Source organism: Amaranthus tricolor, chromosome 6 (genome assembly GCF_026212465.1).
Source record: "Amaranthus tricolor cultivar Red isolate AtriRed21 chromosome 6, ASM2621246v1, whole genome shotgun sequence".
Taxonomy (NCBI): Eukaryota; Viridiplantae; Streptophyta; class Magnoliopsida; order Caryophyllales; family Amaranthaceae; genus Amaranthus; species Amaranthus tricolor.
Genome location: NC_080052.1, coordinates 19,651,851 through 19,672,041, shown reverse-complemented (window position 1 = coordinate 19,672,041; position 20,191 = coordinate 19,651,851). Strand labels below are relative to the sequence as shown.

At 33.7% G+C, this 20,191-nt stretch overlaps 2 protein-coding genes across 4 annotated transcripts in view; both read left to right on the top strand.

The window, feature by feature from the left end:
- The window catches only part of LOC130814806 (oxysterol-binding protein-related protein 4B-like), a 988,965-nt gene that overhangs the window by 316,455 nt on the left and 652,319 nt on the right, over positions 1–20,191 (top strand). The gene's annotated exons all lie outside the window — the stretch shown is intronic.
- Positions 1,741–19,241, top strand: LOC130814790 (villin-4-like). 2 transcript variants are annotated; one of them, XM_057680995.1, is made up of 24 exons: positions 1,741–1,935; positions 4,213–4,327; positions 5,239–5,338; positions 6,952–7,020; positions 7,251–7,487; positions 7,590–7,767; positions 9,054–9,186; positions 9,299–9,461; positions 9,539–9,686; positions 9,852–9,952; positions 10,695–10,850; positions 11,923–11,991; positions 12,116–12,184; positions 12,293–12,430; positions 14,368–14,496; positions 14,787–14,934; positions 15,079–15,089; positions 15,992–16,132; positions 16,347–16,472; positions 16,548–16,613; positions 17,249–17,576; positions 17,659–17,849; positions 18,284–18,463; positions 18,712–19,240. In XM_057680995.1, the coding sequence occupies exons 2-23, from the start codon at positions 4,272–4,274 to the stop codon at positions 18,395–18,397; spliced, it is 2,871 nt and encodes a 956-aa protein (XP_057536978.1). In that variant the 5' UTR covers positions 1,741–1,935; positions 4,213–4,271; the 3' UTR covers positions 18,398–18,463; positions 18,712–19,240. The 2 variants fall into 2 exon arrangements, with proteins under 2 accessions (XP_057536978.1, XP_057536979.1); XM_057680996.1 differs by having other exon boundaries at positions 1,742–1,863; positions 18,712–19,241.

The window sequence follows — 20,191 nt, the reverse complement described above, 5'->3', positions numbered from 1 at the left end:
AGCCTACTAATTTTCATCCAAAGGCACACGCTAATTGAGAATTAAAAAAATATGCTTTTGGATTTAATAAGCAGTTGATGAATAATAAAAATATATAATTTTTATATTTTCAATACTACTATATTAGGCAGATAAACAAAGTTTTTTCCTTAAATTATTAGTTAATATTAGCTTGAAAAGAGAATCATGCTTGAAAAGAGAATAATAAATACATAGGAGTATAATTTTTTTGTGCCGCCATACTCTTCTTTTGGTCAACCCTCTAGGCTTGTAATAAAAGAATAGTCCATAATTAATTAATTAGCTTGAAAAAGATATATGTGAAAAATTAGTGCTAAAAAGATACTTCTTCCATTATAATTTACTTACAACATTTGCTTTTTTAAGTATTTTAATGTATTAATTCAATCCTTATATATCTAATCTAATTATATATAATAAAAAATTATAAAAATTTAATATTAATAATCTTTGTAATGAGACGAATCAAACAAAATCTCACTTGACTATATTTTAATCTATAGATTAAAAATTAATCACAAATTAAGAGTAAAAAATAAATAGTGCCATTTTACCAATATTGCAGCTAATATGAAACGGAGAAAATACTTCTACACCAACAACACTGCTACATGCCATATCTGTTTTTCTTGTCCTCTTACAAAAAAATCTGGTTTTTCTTGTGTAGATGCAAACAAAAAATAAATAGATTTTTCCATTGTAAATGATTTGTTGTAAACAATCCCAAATTCGACAGATTAGTGAATTACCCTTTTTTTTTTTGTATTCTACATATTTTCAAATTTATTTCCTTAATTGATTTCCTCTATTTTCTACTCTCCTTTCATTTTTCTCCCATATATGGTATTATATTTTCACAGATTCTAGTATGAGACGGTCTCAACTTGATTTATATTTGGATTAAATAGCCCAATAATAAAAACTTTTAGCTAATGAATTTCTTGTTTTGAGATCGTTTAACCGTGAGACGATCTAATATAAGACGAACTGTTATATTTTTAATTTCTAATCATTTGTATAAATGAAATTACTCCTACCAGGGTTAACTATAAAACTAATTTTTATGTTATTTATTATTTATGGTATTTTACATATCATGAGAGAAACATAATTATGTGAAATTTTGTTTTATTTGTGTTGTTGCATATTTTTATAATTTTAATTTTTAATAATTCTAGATACAATGACAAATGCATTGAACTACATAAGAAAATATTTGAGCGTAAGTCAAAAATAAGAAAATATTGATTAATCACTCTTAAGATATATTATATTCTTAATCTATAAACTATAATCTTTAATATCAATTTATTTTAATCACTTATTATGATTTAATTAGCTGAATTTTATTATTATTATTATTATTATTATTATTATTATTATTATTATTATTATTATTATTATTACTATTATTATTATTATTAATATTAATGATAGAAATAGTGCATTGACAATTGTCAATTGTAGTCAATTGTACTCGGAATGCATTTGCCGAATTAAAGAAAGCATTATCTATTTTGTTAGATTTTTTATTAATTAATATGATTTCATAATTTTTTTATTATTATTATTTTTGACAAATAAAGATTTTATATTATTATTATTATTATTATTTTTGACAAAATAAAGATTTTATATTATTATTATTATTATTATTATTATTATTATTAATCAACATATGATCTGTGTTTTGTGTGGGGGCCGTTAGTGATAAGCACGCCTGGCACTACCATCATTCCCTCCAAACGCCTTTCTCTCGCCTTTCTCTCTCTTCCTTGCTTTCACTTTCTCTCTCTTCCCAACCCTTTGAAGGTCTACATTTTCACAATTTTATCATCGAAGGTTGAATCTTTTTTACTGTTACCGCACATTTATCTTAATTTTGATTTTCCCCTTGATTCTTCTTGATACAAGGTAATTTATTTGATTGCTATGTTCATCAATTTCTTTGCTTTATACTCTTTTTGTTTGATTTTAGTAATTGGGTTTTGTTTGAATTTTTTACAGATTCCTTTTTTGAATTGTATTATCTTTTGTTGAGATTTTTCTGAAGCTGGGTGCTGATTTTTGTTTATTTCAAGTATTGAATTTATTGTCTTTTACTTTTTTTTGTTGGGTTTGTGGTAGGGTGGTGGGTGTTGGCCGGTGGGTGCTGGTTGTTTTTGGGTTTGATCTGTTGTGTTATACTGATCTAGGAAATGGATTAGGCTGATATGGGTATGTTTTTGCTGAAAGTAATTTTGCTCATTTTTGTATTTGGATTGGTGTGTTATGGTGTGATTTTCAATGAGAGTAGTTGGATTTTGATAATTTTTTAAATAATGTTGGGAATGTTGGATTTCAGTGCCTTGAAGAAAATGTTGTCTTTTCCAATTGGATGAATATGTGGATTTGCTTGGGGTATTTTCGAGATCCGAATGTGTATTTGCATATTACATTTTTTATGTGTTATGGAGTGTGTGCATAGCTGAAAATGTCTAATGTTTTGGGATTTGGATGACATTCTTGTTGAACGGTTCATTTGGCAGCCATTTCCAAAGAATTATGTTTTGTTTATTGGATAAGTAGCCTCCAAAATACCAAAATGCTGTCATTTCCCTTTGTTGGCAAGCTCTAGGACCAATGAATTGGGTGTTTGTTGCTGCACATTATACTATTTGAATGTTTTGTTGATTTAGTAGTTAATCTATGTCCACGTTTTCTGTATGCCGCCTTTCGCTTCTCATTTCATGTTATGATGGTACTACAAGACTTATCAACGTGGCCTACAAAACATCTCAATATATGTTCTTGAACATGTTGAAGGGATTGTATTAGATTACTTAGCTTATTGAATTGACTTTTGGCAGCAGGATGTAACTTTCTGCTTCTTTTTCGGAGTCTATTAAGTCTATTTGCATCAGTGGCCTAGGTTCATTGTACAGATTCAAAATTTTTTAAAAAGGTTGAAGTCTGATTGGTGAGAAACCTTAAGGGTAAGTAAAGGTGGAGTTATGGGATCTATGATGGGCTATAAATTTGGTCATCTTACTGCTTTCCCCTTGTTGAAGGCTTTCTGATTCAGTGATTTGATTTTGCTTTATAATGAATAAAGTAGAAGTTTCCCTTGGTTCTGTTGAAGCAAATATAAAATAAATATGACATCTTTTCAACTTTCCTATAAAACATACCCCCAGGCCCCAATACATGAGGTATATCTATAGAATCTTTTGTAAATTATGTTAAGATATATTTGTAAGCATTACAAGATATATATTGTTGAATTCATTGATAAAATGTTCGTCATAGTGGTCTTTGCATCCAGTCACAAGTTTTACCTTGGCCTTTGCGATAATACTTCTATATTGCTATCCTTCATTAGCCCAAGTGATATTTTATTTTGTCATTAAGCTATTATGATATATCTTTGTTGTTTATACATTAAATTAGGTTCATGACATAAGACATAATGATGTTTTACGCCTGCCAGGCTGCCACAACCCTTGTGCTTTATCCGGGTTAGGGATCGACAAGGAATGCTATGTTCAGAATATTGTATGAACAAGCTATGAATCTAAGGTTAAAGGAAAAACGCTACCGCAATGTCTTTACACCAACACTACTATATTAGGGGTAGTGAGATGTACATGTTAAGTTGGATGAGCGGACACAATAAAAGAAACCATCTACTTTGGTTGGATCATGTGTCCTGAATTGCACTAGTTAAAAGAGTGTATGGTTGCAACTTGAGGAGTGTAGAAGAGGAAGAGATAAGTCGAACATGACTTGAATAACTAGAGAATAGAATACCATGAAAATTTGGGATTTTCTGGAGTATATGACAATATTAGGAATGAATGGAGGTGGAGAATATATGTATATGATCACTGGAAGTGATTTTGTTAGCTGTATGTGTTCAGTGATTTCTCCATTATTGTCATCGATTGTTGGGATTAAGCCTTTGTCATTATTGTTGTTTATACGTTTTCTTGAATTTTCTTTTTTAATGTGCTAGACGTTGAAGCTGTTGATTATGGATTTGCTTATTTTGGTAATTTGTATTACATTTTCTATTTTCTGTTTTGTACTTTTCCCTCCTCATCAATCATTTTTCTCCCTTTTTGTAATTTATTTGTGCTCTCTTTTTTAGTGAGCAAAATGAGAGGAATGTGGCAACTTTGAATTTTTTTCTGATGCTTTTTTTTTCCACAGACCATTGCTTAAAGAAAAATTCTACTGTGTTGTATCTGCATTTCCTTTCTTCCTACAGTATGTCAGTTTCCCTTAGAGATCTTGATCCTGCATTCCAGGGAGCTGGTCAAAAGGCGTATCCTTTACTTTATGAACATATTGGAGTCTCTATTTTATTAAAAATTGCAATATGTGCGTTTTATCTTGTATCAGTTGAATACTAATGATGAAGATGAAAATACCTAACATTAAAAAAATTGCTAATGTCATGTTATGAAAAAGTTTTAATTAGCATCAAGAAAAGTATTTAGGTGTTCTTGTGTATCATTTTTTTGGTATGATCAAAAAGAACCAACAACAGTCTATTTCCAAAATCCAATGCAGTGGCTCTCAGCAAAGCAAGGTTTGAAGGTTGAATATATGAAACCTTTACCCTTGTTAGGGATAACAAATAAGTTGTTTGCGATTGACTCTTGGCATCATCTACAACTTCGCATAAAAAAGAACCATTTGTTCAAATATTTTGCGGTTGCTAACTGCTTATGCTATATCTTTCTCTAATGTTCAATGCAAGACAATGATTGTTTTTTAGCAAGAGTTTATTTTATTTATTTATTTATTTTTTTTCTTTTTCTTTTTTCTTTTTGTTTATAATTATTTTATTTTTATGATATGAGAAAGGAAGATACTTTAGTAGGAGAAGCACATTTTATTTGAAAAAAGGACTTAAATAGATATGATTACACTCTCCAGTCCTTTGTAGGTCAACTAAAGAGATTTCACAAGAAATTTTCTAATATGTGCCCAAATAGTAGTCATAGTCAGTCACTCCCAACTCCCAGAAAAATATATTGGAAGAGTTTGTCTGGCAAAGCTTTGCCCTTTCCCGCAACTTAATTTGAACATATTTTTTTGTAATTAGGTAGTATTTTTTGATAGTGCTGATTTGTGATTATGATGTGAGAAACAACCACGAATTTTTGAACCAATATGAAAAATATATTTTTATCTATACACTGTGTTTCTGGTTGCCTTGACAACATGTAGAGGCCTGGAGATATGGAGAATTGAAAATTTCTGTCCTGTACGTGTCCCTAGCTCCTCTTACGGAAAATTTTATACCGGAGATTCTTATATTATTTTAAAGGTAAATATTCTAACTCCCAGTACAACTCCTGCTGCCTCTCCTTTTTTCTAGTTTTATTTATTTTTTTTTTATTTTTTTATTTTTATTTATTTATTTTTATCATTCCTGTATTTCTTGTGTTCTTGTGATGATATCTTTTAAATGCAATGTGTTATAAAGGGGCAATAAAACAACTTCTTTATTATTACAAGGGTAAGATTGCTTACATCTAATCTCCTCTAAATGCATTTAGTGACATTGGGATGATGTAATGTTGTAGTATATTATGTATATAAATGACTTAGGTCCTTAGGACCATATTATTCAGTTACATCTGGAGAAGCATGAAGCGGCTCATGGGTATAATTATACTCTGTAAACTTCATGAAGCTACCCTATCCTAACCCATCTTTTCGTATTAATGCTCTGGGTATGCTTGTGACTGGTGAGTTATGGATTTTATGTCTTAGTGTCAGTGTCGCATGGTTCACTGGTAATTCGCATGTCTCGATTCAAGATTCGCTCAGATGGACCAAAATAGCCCAAAACTGACCAAAATTCGCGATTCGCAGAGAGATTAACGAATCATGTGACACTAGTTTAGTACACCTTTGGTCTTTGTCTTTGTCTTTATTGTGGACAAACATTAACTTTTTTATGTGCTAAAATGATCCCTACAAACTTTTCAAAATGAGTAAATGCACACGTGTTCTCTTTGATGGGCCTTTTGCAATATTTGGCCTTGACATTGTCTTGGGGATCATGCCTAAAATTATTTATTAGTTATAGGATAAAATAATCTGGGTGGGAGGTTAGAGAGAAAGAGAGGGTTTAAAGGAAAATTTTGATGTAAATTTAACCGTATATATCTTTAAACTTTGTTTGACAGTGTAAGTTGTCTTCTATAAGTTTGGTTGGATGAGAGGTCTTCCAATTTTAGTGGGATGTACTGTGTGTCTGTGTTCTTAAAAAGTATTGGTTTGACATGTTGCAATGCTTCACATTTCAGATAATACTATGCTGGATGTTTTATGTATGGTGTAAAACACATCTGTTACATTGAGGATGTTGATAGGTTCAAAGTAATATTCATGAGACATAAAACCCTATTGGCTAGAAAATAGGTCTTAATGTACATCATAGAGATGTTTGAAGCTAGGTATTCTTGTCTATTGGCTATTGGAATATATCGACGATGCATGCTTCTTTGTCCTTATACATATGAAGTCTTTGGTTTGTTGAACCCTTTTTACATACCCTTATAGATATAAGTGGGCATTTTTAAATACCATATGGTTATCTTTAGGCTAAGGAGAGGAAGCATTTTGAGAACGTGGTGATAGAGATGTAGGACTGTGAACTTGAATTCTACACTTTGATTTGTGTTTCCAGCTTTGCTTTTTCAGTGTGTTGATATGGTGATGTGGGCACAAATTTTTGCCCCACCACCTTCTCCTTGTGGTGCTTGCTTATTATCTTACCTGTGTGGTGTGCTTAATCTGTGCAACTTGTCAAAGTAGTTTAGCCTGGATTAAGGTCTCAAACTCTCAGTTTCCAATTATATGTGGTTGAATGTTTCTTTGGGAATTTTTTGCTGTTTTCAGAATCTTATTTTATTCATCTTTTTTGATCAGACAACAACTTTAAAGAGTGGTGCGTTATGTCAGGATATACATTATTGGCTTGGGAAAGATACTTCTCAAGTAAGCCTCTCTCAAATTTTTTATTCACGATAGATTGTTTTCTAATACAGTTTTTCACTGTATACCTTGTTAGTCTAATTTATGGAGAGCATAATTTACAAGAACGGTTGTGAATGTATACCTAGTGAATTTTCAATAATTTCAACTATACATAGATAGTTAAAGAGATACTAGTGGTTTATAGATGGCATTTTGTTAAGAGTTTAAAGATCTTAATTCTCATTAAGTAGGATGAAGCTGGTGCTGCAGCTGTCAAAACTGTGGAGTTGGATGCAGCTCTGGGTGGTCGTGCTGTCCAATATAGAGAAGTACAAGGTCATGAAACAGAGAAGTTTCTTTCATATTTTAAACCATGTATCATACCATTGGAAGGTGGAGTTGCGTCCGGTTTCAAGCATCATGAATCTGAAGAATATAAGGCGCGCCTTTATGTATGTAGGGGGAAACATGTAGTTCACGTAAATGAGGCAAGTAAACGATCTTCTCTGATAGGATGTTAAACTAATGAAGTAACAAGTGCTTTTAACATGATACGACTTTATCTTAATGACATGGTGGTGTGCATGTAGGTTCCTTGTGCCCGAACCTCATTAAATCACGATGATATATTCATTTTGGACACTGAATCAAAAATATTTCAATTTAATGGATCCAACTCTTCCATTCAAGAGAGAGCTAAAGCATTGGAAGTTGTTCAATATATTAAAGACAACAATCATCATGGAAAATGTGATATAGCTGCAATCGGTGAGTCTACTTTTTCAAATGGATAAACTCTCTTCTATATATCTCTGAAAAACCTCTCATCATAACCTTATCTTTGTGACAACGTTTTTTGCAAATTCCAAGACTGAGGTTAGCTGTCTATTTTTGAATAAATGAGTGGCAAATCATCTTTAGTGGGAAGGAAGTGGAAACATGTGTTTGAATCATTTTCATTCTAAAAAAAGTAGTGGAAGCATGTGTGAGATTTAGGTTTCTCAAAGTTTGTACCAAGTCTAATTCTTCTTTGAGCAATTTTAAGGTAGGGGTAGAGGTTTTGGGGTGAGGACCATCCATCCTCCATTTTTTGTTCTCATCTCTACAGACTTGATACATCATTCTCCAATCTCTTCTTTTCTGGCGAAAAATAGTGCTCTTTCTCTCCAGAACTTCTTTTTAGTAGGATTCATCAATATGGATACTGGTAGAAGCTCAAATTTGTTGGGCTTAGCCATGGTTAGATGTTTTTCTTAAATAATTTTTCTGGATCCTAGAGCACGAATGGCATTCCCTTTTTTTTCTGTAGATTAGCAAATGCACATTCCTGTTCTTGTGTTCATCTATATTTGGGGTTAAAGCTCCTTGAATAGGTGAAGGCACTAATTTGGGCAAACTCTTTGTATGAACTCAATACAGTTGACAATAGTGAAGGCGCAGTGGGCAAAAGAAGTAACGTTACCTTTTGTGTCATTTGTATTGCTGAAGAATATAATTGGATGTGTTCCTCTTCAATTCCAAGCTAATAGCTTGCTAGTTGTTTAGTGGCATTAACACATTAGAGGTGCCTAGTTATTTTGAGTTTTCCTCACTTGGAGGTTCTCTATACAATATTTGGTAGTCATAGATGGTAGGAAATTTTCTGTCATCTAGCTTTTGTGAATATTTCGTAATGTGGTGAAGAGATATTACCTTCTGAAGTTGATTCTTGACAGATTTCCTTGCAGGAGATAATAATTTCATTTCCTACAAAATTAAGCTCCTATGATGTCTGTTTAAATTATACAATCAGATCTTTTAAAATTTTCTTTTATTCGATGATTCGCATCTCACTGTTCTCGATTGTACCCTTAAGCTGTCAAATGCCTTTTTCCTTGTACTTCCTCCATTCTTTTTTAGTTGCTAAACTTTCTTTTTTTGTGTGAGCACTCTTTAGGGGAAGTATAGCTACTAAAAAAGAACAGTGGAAGTAACATTTATTGACAATTTTCTAAAAATAGAATAAATGTTTTAACATTTGGTTGCTTTTGAATCTGTTCTGCAATGTTTTCCAGAGGATGGAAGGTTGATGGCTGATGCTGAATCGGGTGAATTCTGGGGTTTTTTTGGTGGATTTGCTCCTCTACCGAGGAAAACAGCTAGTGAAGGTGATAAAAATGCTGATCCAACTCCTGCTAAGCTTTTCCGGTAAACCCCCAAATATTCTTACTTTTGATTTCCTTGTATGATGTATCCAACATCATGAACTCTAGCACTAAGACAACTAATCCAATGATGTATTTTTCTGTTCTCTTTTCAGGGTTGAGAAGGGACAGGCAGAACCAGAAGAAGCTGACTCTTTAACTAGGGAGCTACTTGATACAAATAAATGCTATATTCTAGACTGTGGTACTGAAGTTTATATATGGATGGGAAGGAATACCACTCTTGATGATAGGAAAACTGCAAGTGGAGCAGCAGAAGTAAAATCTTTTCCTCAATTTATTTTTTACTTTGTTGACTTTGGCAATATTCCTTAATTATTTTCATTCCTTGATAGGAATTGCTTCGAAGTCTTGATCGTCCAAAGTCTCATGTTATTCGTGTCATTGAGGGATTTGAGACAGTTGCCTTCAAAGCAAAATTTGGTTTATGGCCTCCAACTGCTGAGGTTGCTGTATCTGAAGATGGAAGAGGCAAGGTCGCTGGTAAGTGATCTGGATATCCTGATATAGTGCTCTAAAAGTTATTGAAAAACAGGCATTACTGCTACAAGATAGCCTTTGTAAATTCCATAATGGTTGATGAAGTTCTTAAATATTTCAAGTTTGTATTTCTATTGGAATTTGAATCATGCATCTTTGTCTGTCCAGCTCTCCTCAAACGTCAGGGTGTTAATGTGAAAGGACTTGTTAAAGCTGAACCTGCAAAAGATGAACCCCAAGTATACATTGACTGCACAGGAAATTTGCAGGTAAAGTAAAAGTCTTCTTATTTGCTGCCTTGATCCTGAAAGACTAGATCGGCTGTTGCATATACTTTAATAAACCTGAGGTTCCTTAAGACTTGCAGTTATTTTCTATGTAAATTGATTGCAAATACATGCACACATATTTTGGTTAACTTGTCTCCATGTTTTGAAATTCTCAATTCAAGCCCATGATGATCACGTATCACACAGTTTTTCTCCCTCTTATTTTCATGTTCCCCCGTGCCAATATATGGTTCAGATATCGAGGTGTTAATCAAAAAGTCATGTGTTCTTTTTTTTTTTTTGTTTTTTTTTTTTTTGGGGATTACATGGTAGGCTAAGGGAAGGAGAAGGCTAGGTGAGGATTAAAGATTGTGGTTCCCTGGTTTCATGTGATTGAGCTCTTATGTTTATGACGACCTTGCGTCGAGACCATTTAGCTGTGAGAAGGCTTATGGTGATTCCCATATCCCACAGTAGGCACTTTGTCATGGAAGCAATCTCAGATTTCTATGATTAGGCATTTTTCTGATTCGTAAATTCTAGCTGCATTGGCATCAGAGTAGAATTTAATACTGCTTGATATTAATTCTGCATATTTGTGATCTAATTAACATTAACAATTGCTACATCCACGCACCTTTTTCCACACTCAGTTACCCAAACATGGTTCTTTTGATAATTTTCCCAAGTGCTCGAGATTCTTCAAGCCCTGTTTCTAATGTTGTTTACCATGGTTGTACAGGTTTGGCGCATAAACAACAATAAGAAAAATCTCCTTTCTGCTTCAGAACAGTCAAAGTTCTACAGTGGAGATTGCTATATATTTCAGTATTCATACCCTGGAGAAGACAAGGAGGAACATCTTATTGGGACATGGTTTGGAAAGCAAAGTGTTGAGGTTTGTCTTTGTATTTTATGGCTTATTTAAACTATTCTTAGCAGTTCTTTGATTGGATGTCTATTCTGGAGCACCAGCTGATATCAGCTATAAATAGCGATAGTTCTACATCTGGGGCATTTCAAACTTGGAATTAGGGTTTTTCTTTTAAATAACAAATTATTGTGTTGCAATTCTTTATCCTTCAGAATAAAAGAGATGATTTTCGGAGAGAAGGGGGGAGGACATAATACAAGGGGCATGAAAGAGCAGTAAATTCAAGGAAGGGCCAACCACCTCTGTTCAAGGCAAGATACTTGGCAAGGGTTGTGAGTAGAGTGTGGTAGGTGATGGGGGTCAACATTAGTGTTGTGGTTGGAGGGTGGAAGTGGAAGAACACCTATTCAATGCACCTGTCTACATTCTCCAGTTATGTGGCAGCAAGGTTGGGGGGATGAAAGAAAGCTGGACTCGGATGTGAGAGAAACACAAAAGGGAAAGGAGGGTTACGGATTGCAGACCGTTATAGGAAAGATGTGAGGATCCCAGGCTCTTTCGACTGCCTTGGTACTGGTGCTGAAGTGTGTTAGAGAGAGAGAGAGAGAGAGGGGGGGGGGGGGGGGGTAATTGAATTTGTCTAGGTGAGCCACTAAAGTTTTATTGCTAATCCCTAATCCCAAGTAATGTTTTCTGTTCTAATGGGTTTCAAATGCCAATATCTTGCGTTTTGATTGAGGTCTTGAATCCCTTTCTTCTTCTCTTATTCAAACTTCTATCTAGGGCGTATGAAACTACCAATCCACAAAAAACACTATAGAATAAGGAATATGGAAAAATGTATATGATGTTTTTATCAGCCAAATCAGAAACAAGGTTGCATCTTATATTCATGTTTATCTAATATATGTTTTTAGTCTCTAGTCCTCGAAGGGTCTCAACTCTAGGTGAAATGTTGAATATATCTATATTTGTATTACACTGTATATACATGTGCTGATACACTTGTGCTGACAAAACATTCTGTGGCCTTGTAAAATGTAATGGCCACTTTGCCTTGAACTGACCTTTTAGTTGTATATATATATATATACAGGAAGAACAAACATCAGCTATTGCCCTGGCTAGCAAGATGGTGGAAGCTATGAAATTTGTTCCAACTCAGGTACCATATCATTATTTTGGTACTGTTGTACAATCCCTCTCTCCCCCACCCCCCTCCCATACAGGTAGGAAAATATTGTTTCATTTTTTTGTATCCTCAAACTGATTTTGTTTCACATTTGTAGGCTCGTTTTTATGAAGGAAGTGAGCCGATCCAGTTCTTTGCTATCTTTCAAAGCTTTATTGTTTTCAAGGTGTGGTCACTGAAAACTATGTTCTTGTGAAAAAACTATCAAAATAATCTACTTTGATTGTTCTGTCTATTTTGATTTTTGCATGACATTTTATTTGAAATCTACCAGGGTGGACTGAGTGAAGGGTACAAAAAGTACATTACGGATAATGAACTTCCTGATGGTACGTACACAGAGGATGGTGTAGCTTTGTTTCGAGTTCAAGGTTCTGGACCTGATAATATGCAAGCTATTCAAGTAGATTTGGTATGTATGATTACTGTTTCCTATCACACTTCTGCACTAATGACATGTTCTTGCAGTTCGCCCATAAGTAACTTCGGGGTCTTAATTGTCATATTTAAATATAAATTTTCCAATATTCTTGGAAGAAAAAAAGAAAGAATAGTCTCCTTATTTTTTAATATGTAATTTCACATGTAGGCTTCCTTATTTGTGGCCTTCCATTCTTTTGGGGCCTTTAATTTGAAAATGAAATTGAAAAGGAGAGCTTTTCATTGTATATAGATATTTGTATGTGAGAACGCATCTTTATTTTTGACGGGAAGTGAGGACATATCAAGGAGAGGCAATTGAACATCTTTCTTCCAAATCATTTGGTGGGAAAATTTTTGACACCAACAAATTTCGCTAAGTAATAAGTCAATTCATTGCTTATTCCCTAGGGTTTTGTCATGTGAATCTATTTTGACCATCCATTTTCCAATTATCTTGGGATGTTGAAGAACAGACAGACATCCTTAGAGTAAGATATTTTGAAGGGTTTAGTTGGGTTATTGGTGGTTTACTGTGTATAAGTTTGTTTCATCAAGCAAGATGAAGTCTTGTATGAGACTTTACTGTAAATTTTAGGCACCATAAGTGGGTGTTATTGAAGATTGTCATCATCAAGTTTTGTGGAGCAAGAAGTTTCAATGGAGGCATCTTTACCGTTTCAAAATTACGAATCTTCTAGTCTTTAATGGGTTTTAGAAGTTAGTAGTTAATCGAGGATGTTATAGCATGATATTTGGTGTGATCTTAACCTTTAATATCTCTTCAATTTAATCAGGATTATCTCTTTTAAGCTTCTATCAAAAAAGAAATAGTACTTCCTTTATTTCAACCCAATCACTAAAGTCTGAGAATATTTTTTTTGAAGATTAATGGAGCAAATTTTGTGTGTGTGATGGTGTGACACATTGGGGCTTGAGCTGGATAATATGAATGTCTTCTATTCAATTAAGAACTTTTGCAACTTGTTAAACGACTATTATCTTGAGTTCTCTTTAACACTATGTTTGGATAGTAATTCTGGAACGAGAGAAAGGGAGGGAAGAAGAGGGGAGGGGAAAGGAGATTGTTGTGTTTTCCTTGCAAATCTTTCCAATGTTAAAAAGATTTGTTTTGTTAAACATATGGAGTTTTTCCTTCCATTTCCCACCTTACCTCTATTAGTATCCAAATGAGGGAAATACCAACCTTCCATTTTCCGTCCCTTCCTTTCCTCCATTTCCTTCTATTCAAACATAGGGGCATCTTGAGAAACTTCATCTTTTGTTGGGTGTGTGGGGGTTGTTCAAACTTCAAATGCTATATTCTGATGAAGATTAGTCAAGGAAGTTAGTTTGGTCTGCAAGTCAGTCTAGTTTATGTTAAAGGGAGTAAGAGTTGGTTAATAAATTCTTTGTAAAAGGTTCATAAATTCTTTCTGACAGTTCATCTAGGTCATGTTTGGGATGACTTTGGTCGAGGTGCATAAGGAAAAATGCTTTTGCGGTGCAAGAGATGGCCAAGCTTGAATTAATGATGTCCTTTTTAAAAGATTTTTTACTGTTCACACATGAGCATAAAGCTGGTACTCGACATAATCATCTTTCAGTTTTTGTGTAATACTAGATGCAAGTCTCCTCTTTGTAAAAGGTTTTAATGGAGTTTATCTATAGATTATAATTTTGTCACATTTATTAAATTCGTGAAAGATGTATCAAACTGAGTAATATTCAGCAGTTTGTTTATTTCCCCACTATGTATTCTTTTTTGGGGCAATTGTTACTTTTTACATCCCTTTTTGTTATAGAGGTTCTTGCTGAATTTTAACTGATATGAAGGTCCTCTATCCACGAGTTTCATGCAATTTTACTTTTTGTTATCATTAGTATGTATCATGTATATGTATTAACTATCATGCTAAATTGTTTCAGGCTCCATCATCTTTAAATTCTTCATACTGTTACATATTACATAGTGGCTCCACTATATTTTCATGGTCTGGAAATCTCACATCGTCAGATGATCACGAGCTTGTCGAGCGGCAGTTGGATATCATCAAGGTCCGAAAATCTTATCTTCCCACTCTTCCTAATAAAAGAAAGGATAATGAAAAAGTATTTCTTTAATGTTGCATATGTTTATCATCTTTTGTCAATTAAGTTTATTTCTTAAACCTCCAAGCTTTATGTGCGAAGCTTATTTATTATTTTCGCAAAATGGTTCTTTTTTTTTTTATCCAATCCGATTTTGGTAGTTTTTAACAGATTTCTTCTTCCCAAACTGGATGATGGAGAGTGAAATGCTTGGAATTTTCTTCTCTAGCTTAATAGTGTGTACGTTCTTTCTGCAGCCAAATTTGCAGTGCAAAACATTAAAAGAAGGAGCAGAATCCGAACAATTCTGGCAGTTATTAGGAGAAAAAGCTGAATACCCAAGCCAGAAGATAGCTAGAGAATCGGAAAGCGATCCTCACTTATTCTCGTGCCATTTCTCTAAAGGTCCTCATTTATAATTAATATTACTATTTAATCATACCTTGTCTACCTTCTATCATTCTGTCTTCCTCTATATTTTGTAGTTTGACTGATTCTGTTTTTGCTTCTTTTTATGTATGGTGGTTCCCATCGCTGCTGATCTTGCAGGAGTTTTGAAGGTGTGTAAGTTTTTCTGATTATTAAAGTTCACTATTGCTAATTCAAATAGTGAAGTACGGCACTAATGATGGCCTTAACAATTTCAAAACAACTTTAGTGTTGGAGTATCCTTCAATGCCTCCATCCCGCCCTTTCTTAGAAAGAGATTTTCTCAATGTTTGATTTTCCATGTAAACAACTATTAGAACTGATCTATAGCTCAACCCCAATCTTATCGGATTAAGGCTTTGGTGTTGTCGTTGTTATTTTTATAGTGGAACGTCGGTGTAATTTGGGCACAAAAATTTATGAGTTCACATTTCAGTACCCGAATGCCATTAATTGGCTCATAGGTAGGTGGGGTTTGAGGTGGTTGTTTGTATGCAACTTTATCCTTGTTAGTGATGACAAGGGTGTTGTTTCCTATTGAACCTTGGTAGCAAACATCATAAGAAATGCACATGATTAAAATGACCATTTTAATTTGTGTTCTAATATAATTATTTGAATTATTATTTGCAGATTTCACCAGTAAAAAAAAAAAAAAAACAAATATGACACTGAACTGTACATGGTATTTTTTTCTTTTCTTTTTTTTTTTTGGGGCGTGTGTGAAGGAAATTTAGTGTTATTTGGGTTGCCAACCTCCCCTCTATAATCAAACCGTGCAACGAAAATCTGAACATGCTAAATGGCGAAGTGATAAGTCTATTTTGTCAAACCCATTATGTACCCCTATATGTCAATTACAATATCTAATAATGTGGAATTTCACTTGAACTAATTTTTCATCCCTGATTTTGTGGTGACATATGCAGTTAACACTTTACAATGGATATATTGCGACTTTCTTTTCCATATATGTTATATATAGTTGCTTTTAGTCATCAATGAAATTCCAGCTAATTGAATATTATCACAGGTGACAGAAATATACAACTTCTCCCAGGATGATCTAATGGCTGAAGATATATTTTTATTGGATTGTCACTCAGATATATTTGTGTGGGTTGGACAACAAGTGGATTCTAAGACCAAATTGCAAGCTTTGACTATTGGGGCGGTAAGAATTATTCAACAGAGGGAGAGCTAATCGTTTCATTTAGCCTTTTTGGTGTAGATTATTTCAAACTGAGCAGTATTATCTTATTAAATGTTCAAGATAAAGAACATTTTTTACTTGAACACCGCGTACTTTCATGTTTCTGTGTGTGAAAGTGTAATCTTATGACCAATTATATTCTTATAGTTGTAAATTTTGACAATTTTTGTGACAGAAATTCGTGGAGCGTGATTTTCTTCTTGAGAAGCTCTCTCCTAAAGTGCCTATCTATGTTGTCATGGAAGGGAACGAACCCCCTTTCTTCACTCGCTTTTTTACGTGGGACTCGGCAAAATTTTCTGTTAGTATTCAAGTTACATTTACAGGAATTTTTACTTAATTTGAGCTCTGCATTATACTGTTTGTTTCTGGACAGATGCATGGAAACTCTTTTCAGAGAAAATTAGCGGTAATGAAGAATGGAGGGATCCTGACTGTGGATGTAAGTATTCTTGGGGGAACTACTACATTTGAAAAGTTGATCATGACTCCTCTGCCCCATAGTGTAAAAATGCAGTAACGTTCGCGATCGCGGTCACGGAACTTTGACGCGGTAACGAGAGTGATGCGGTTATCATAGCGTCTAAATATCGGTCGAAACCATAAGATATCCCTTAATACATCCCAAAATGCGTTTTTTTTACACCTTTATAACGCGGGAAATATCTGTTCGTTTATTTTGAAAACCTTTACAACGCGGTCGATGCGATGTGATGTAGCTTGTTTTTACCCTATGCTCTGCCCCCTGAGATTGCTCCTTAGGGGGATGACACAAAGGTTAAGAAAATTGGAAAAGTGGTTGTTTTTGTGGGACATTGTAGGTGGGACCATGTCCGTTAGTGGAGTATATATGCGTTTCAATGTAGTTAAGAGAAATAAATTGCAGGTTTTAATGGGTATATTATTAACGGGATTATGTCCAAAAATAGTAATGCCAAACTTAGTGGGACAGACTATAATAATATATGAAGCAAAATCAGGGGGATGAAGGGAGTAGATTTCTTTATAATTGGTATTGTAGTGTCACTTGTCACTGCTCCTTTTCTTTATTAATTGATTGTATGTATATATATCCAGAAACCGAAGAGGAGAACGCCTGTATCATATGGGGGGAGATCGAGTGTTCCTGACAAATCACAGAGTCGTTCAAGGAGTATGTCTTTCAGCCCAGATCGTGTTCGAGTAAGAGGAAGGTCTCCTGCATTTAATGCCCTTGCTGCTACTTTTGAGAATACAAATGCTAGGAACCTTTCAACACCACCTCCAATCGTTAGGAAGCTTTATCCAAAATCAGGCACTCCAGATTCTGCTAATCAAGCTCCAAAAGCTGCTGCTATTGCAGCACTTACGGCATCATTCGAGAAAACTCCTCGAGAACCTGTTATTATACCTCGCTCCCGTAAAGGTAAGCGTCCTTGAAGTGTCCGTATCTATGTATTTTTTTATTCTTTATGAAATTGAATGAAACCCGTCGCTCTATGCTAAAGTGAATCCAGAATCTCCGAAAGAAACACCAACTCCGGAGTCAAATTCCAAGGACAAATCCATGGGTAGCATACAAGAGGATTCCAAGGAAGATGAGGCTGAAGACGAAGAGGGACTTACAACGTACCCATATGAACGCTTAAAGACAACATCTGAAGATCCTGTTATCGAAATTGATGTCACTAAGCGAGAGGTATTTCTCTTCTGTCCATCATTAATTTCAGCACCTCTTCTAATCATCCACTATCCCCACATCCCTACGAAGTACCCCCTCCTTCCCTATGAGAATGTACCCAAATTATATTGTGTGAAATTTTGTAGAAAGTGGAATTGAGTTGAAAAATAAGACAAAAAACAAGTGGATAATAGAAATGAGTGGTTAAGATGGAGAGAGATAATAAGTTTGTGGATGGGATTTAAAGAAAGAAAGTGTGGCCATTGTCAAAAAGGAAAAGGGTGCAAAATGAGTGAGACAAACTAAAATGAAAAGAGGCGCAAACTGAGAGGGATAAAGGGAGTACAAAATAGTATAAAATACCATCTTTTTAGGGAACCTAGAAAACTTTTTTAAACAAGAAAAATGTTTAGTAACCATCGTATGACTCATAACTCGCATTGTCTATGCAGACCTACCTTTCTGCAGCAGAATTCAAAGAAAAGTTCGGGATGACAAAGGCAGAATTCTATAGGCAACCCAAGTGGAAACAGAATAAGCTCAAAATGGCATTGCAATTGTTTTGAGTTTCAATTCAGATCTTCTAATCATCTACCGATATTACATGTCGAAGTATCTTGCAAATGGAATCGGTATAATCTCGATTTTCACTCGTGTTCTTAGAATCTGAATCAGTGTAACATAATTTGCTAGCTAATTCTCTTTTTGAATTCGCGATTCGCTCAAATTTGCCCAAGAATAGCCCAAAACCGACCATAATTCGCTTTTTTCATGCGATTCGCAAAGAGATTAGCGAATCATGTGACACTGATTTGAATCTTATGCTACTGACTGATACTGACAGCGATTCTCACGATCGTGCGTTCTCTTACCCGTGCAGTGATACTAGTTTCATGTTGGTGTGAAGGGACAGCATCAGTGTTTTTTGGCTAATTCTGCTCCCAATAACTTTATTTATTTATTTATTTTTATTTCAGAGTAATACATGGGTGATTAGGAAATGTTGGTGGAACATATATTTATTTATTTATCCATATCTATGCAATGGAGCAGCTGGTATGGTACCTTGTTTTTTTGGGGTTCTTTGAATTTAGTAATGTTACATTCTTTTTAGGTCACACCATTGAGGTGAAGTTGCATTTTTGTTTCATTCTGGTTGAATATGGGGTTCAACTTCGAATGATGAGGGATTACAGGAATTTAAAGTCAGTTCCTTTGTAGGTTACTTGTACTGAAGATCAAGGTTTTGTACAGAAAGAGTGTAAAAGCCTAGTCCAGAGTTTTCATTTTTTTTAATAATAATAATAATAATAATAATAATAATAATGTGTCCTATTTTTTTGTTCTTTGTTTTGGTTGTCTAATGCCTATTCAGTTTTGTAGTTTGATTTTAGTTTATTCATGGCAAATCATAAATTTTTTTTTTTTTTTTTGCTCTTCATTCTTGTTTTTAAAATTTTGCTCCATCCATTTTTCAGTGTTGATTACATTTGACTTTTTTTGCAAAAATTTAAAGTATAGAAATTTGTCAATTAGAATTCTATATATCGAATTATATCTAAAGATTTTACATGAATATATTTAAAATTTTAACTCGATGATATTGAGAGTATATATTTGTATATACATGTGATGTGATATCTATTGAGACATCATATCATACATTGAAATAGAAATTTAAATGTATATTGTTAAGAGCGATGATAAATGAATTTTAGAGTACAAAGATTGAGAAAAAAAATATGCAATAAATATGAAAACAATAAAAATGCATACAAAATTGTGTAGTTCTTTGTAGTACGTTCTCCTGATGGAAATTCTTTTATATTAATTAATGATAAACTTGGGTAGCTTATTCACTATAATCTCTGAATAATATCTAAAGCGAATACTTATGGATCAGTGTGTTAAGCTTAGTGTTACATATTACTTCATAACATCTTTAAATAAATATTGTATTACATTAAATAAGATCAATGTAATAGAAGTTTTTGGCACACGCGAAATTTGTAGTTGAATCCAAATAAATATTGTATTACATTAACTGAATACAAATATTTGATTACATCATAATTTGTACAACAATATTTTTGGTGGGATACTTGTTCTGCACCTATACACTCTTCACTATTATTTTTATGTGAACTTATGTCTCACTTATCAATCTCTCTATTTTTGTGTATATATTTTATGATTTGAGCTCAAGGCTCAATCCTTTGTTTTTATGAGAACTTCTTGCTCTACATGAGATGCAATGTCATAATACTCTATTTATACTTGTTATGGAACATTCTAGTAGTTAAGGTAGGATTTTATCTAGATATTTTTTTTCTTATTTCATACCTTTCTTCCACTATATT

Bases quoted from the DNA above. Each gene is read 5' to 3' on its own strand.
- LOC130814790 (XM_057680996.1), top strand. From the start codon at position 4,272: ATGTCAGTTTCCCTTAGAGATCTTGATCCTGCATTCCAGGGAGCTGGT. The intron at 9,953-10,694 runs GTAAAGTAAAAG...ATGGTTGTACAG, and splicing joins ACTGCACAGGAAATTTGCAG to GTTTGGCGCATAAACAACAA. The intron at 16,614-17,248 runs GTAAGTATTCTT...ATATATATCCAG, and splicing joins GAGGGATCCTGACTGTGGAT to AAACCGAAGAGGAGAACGCC.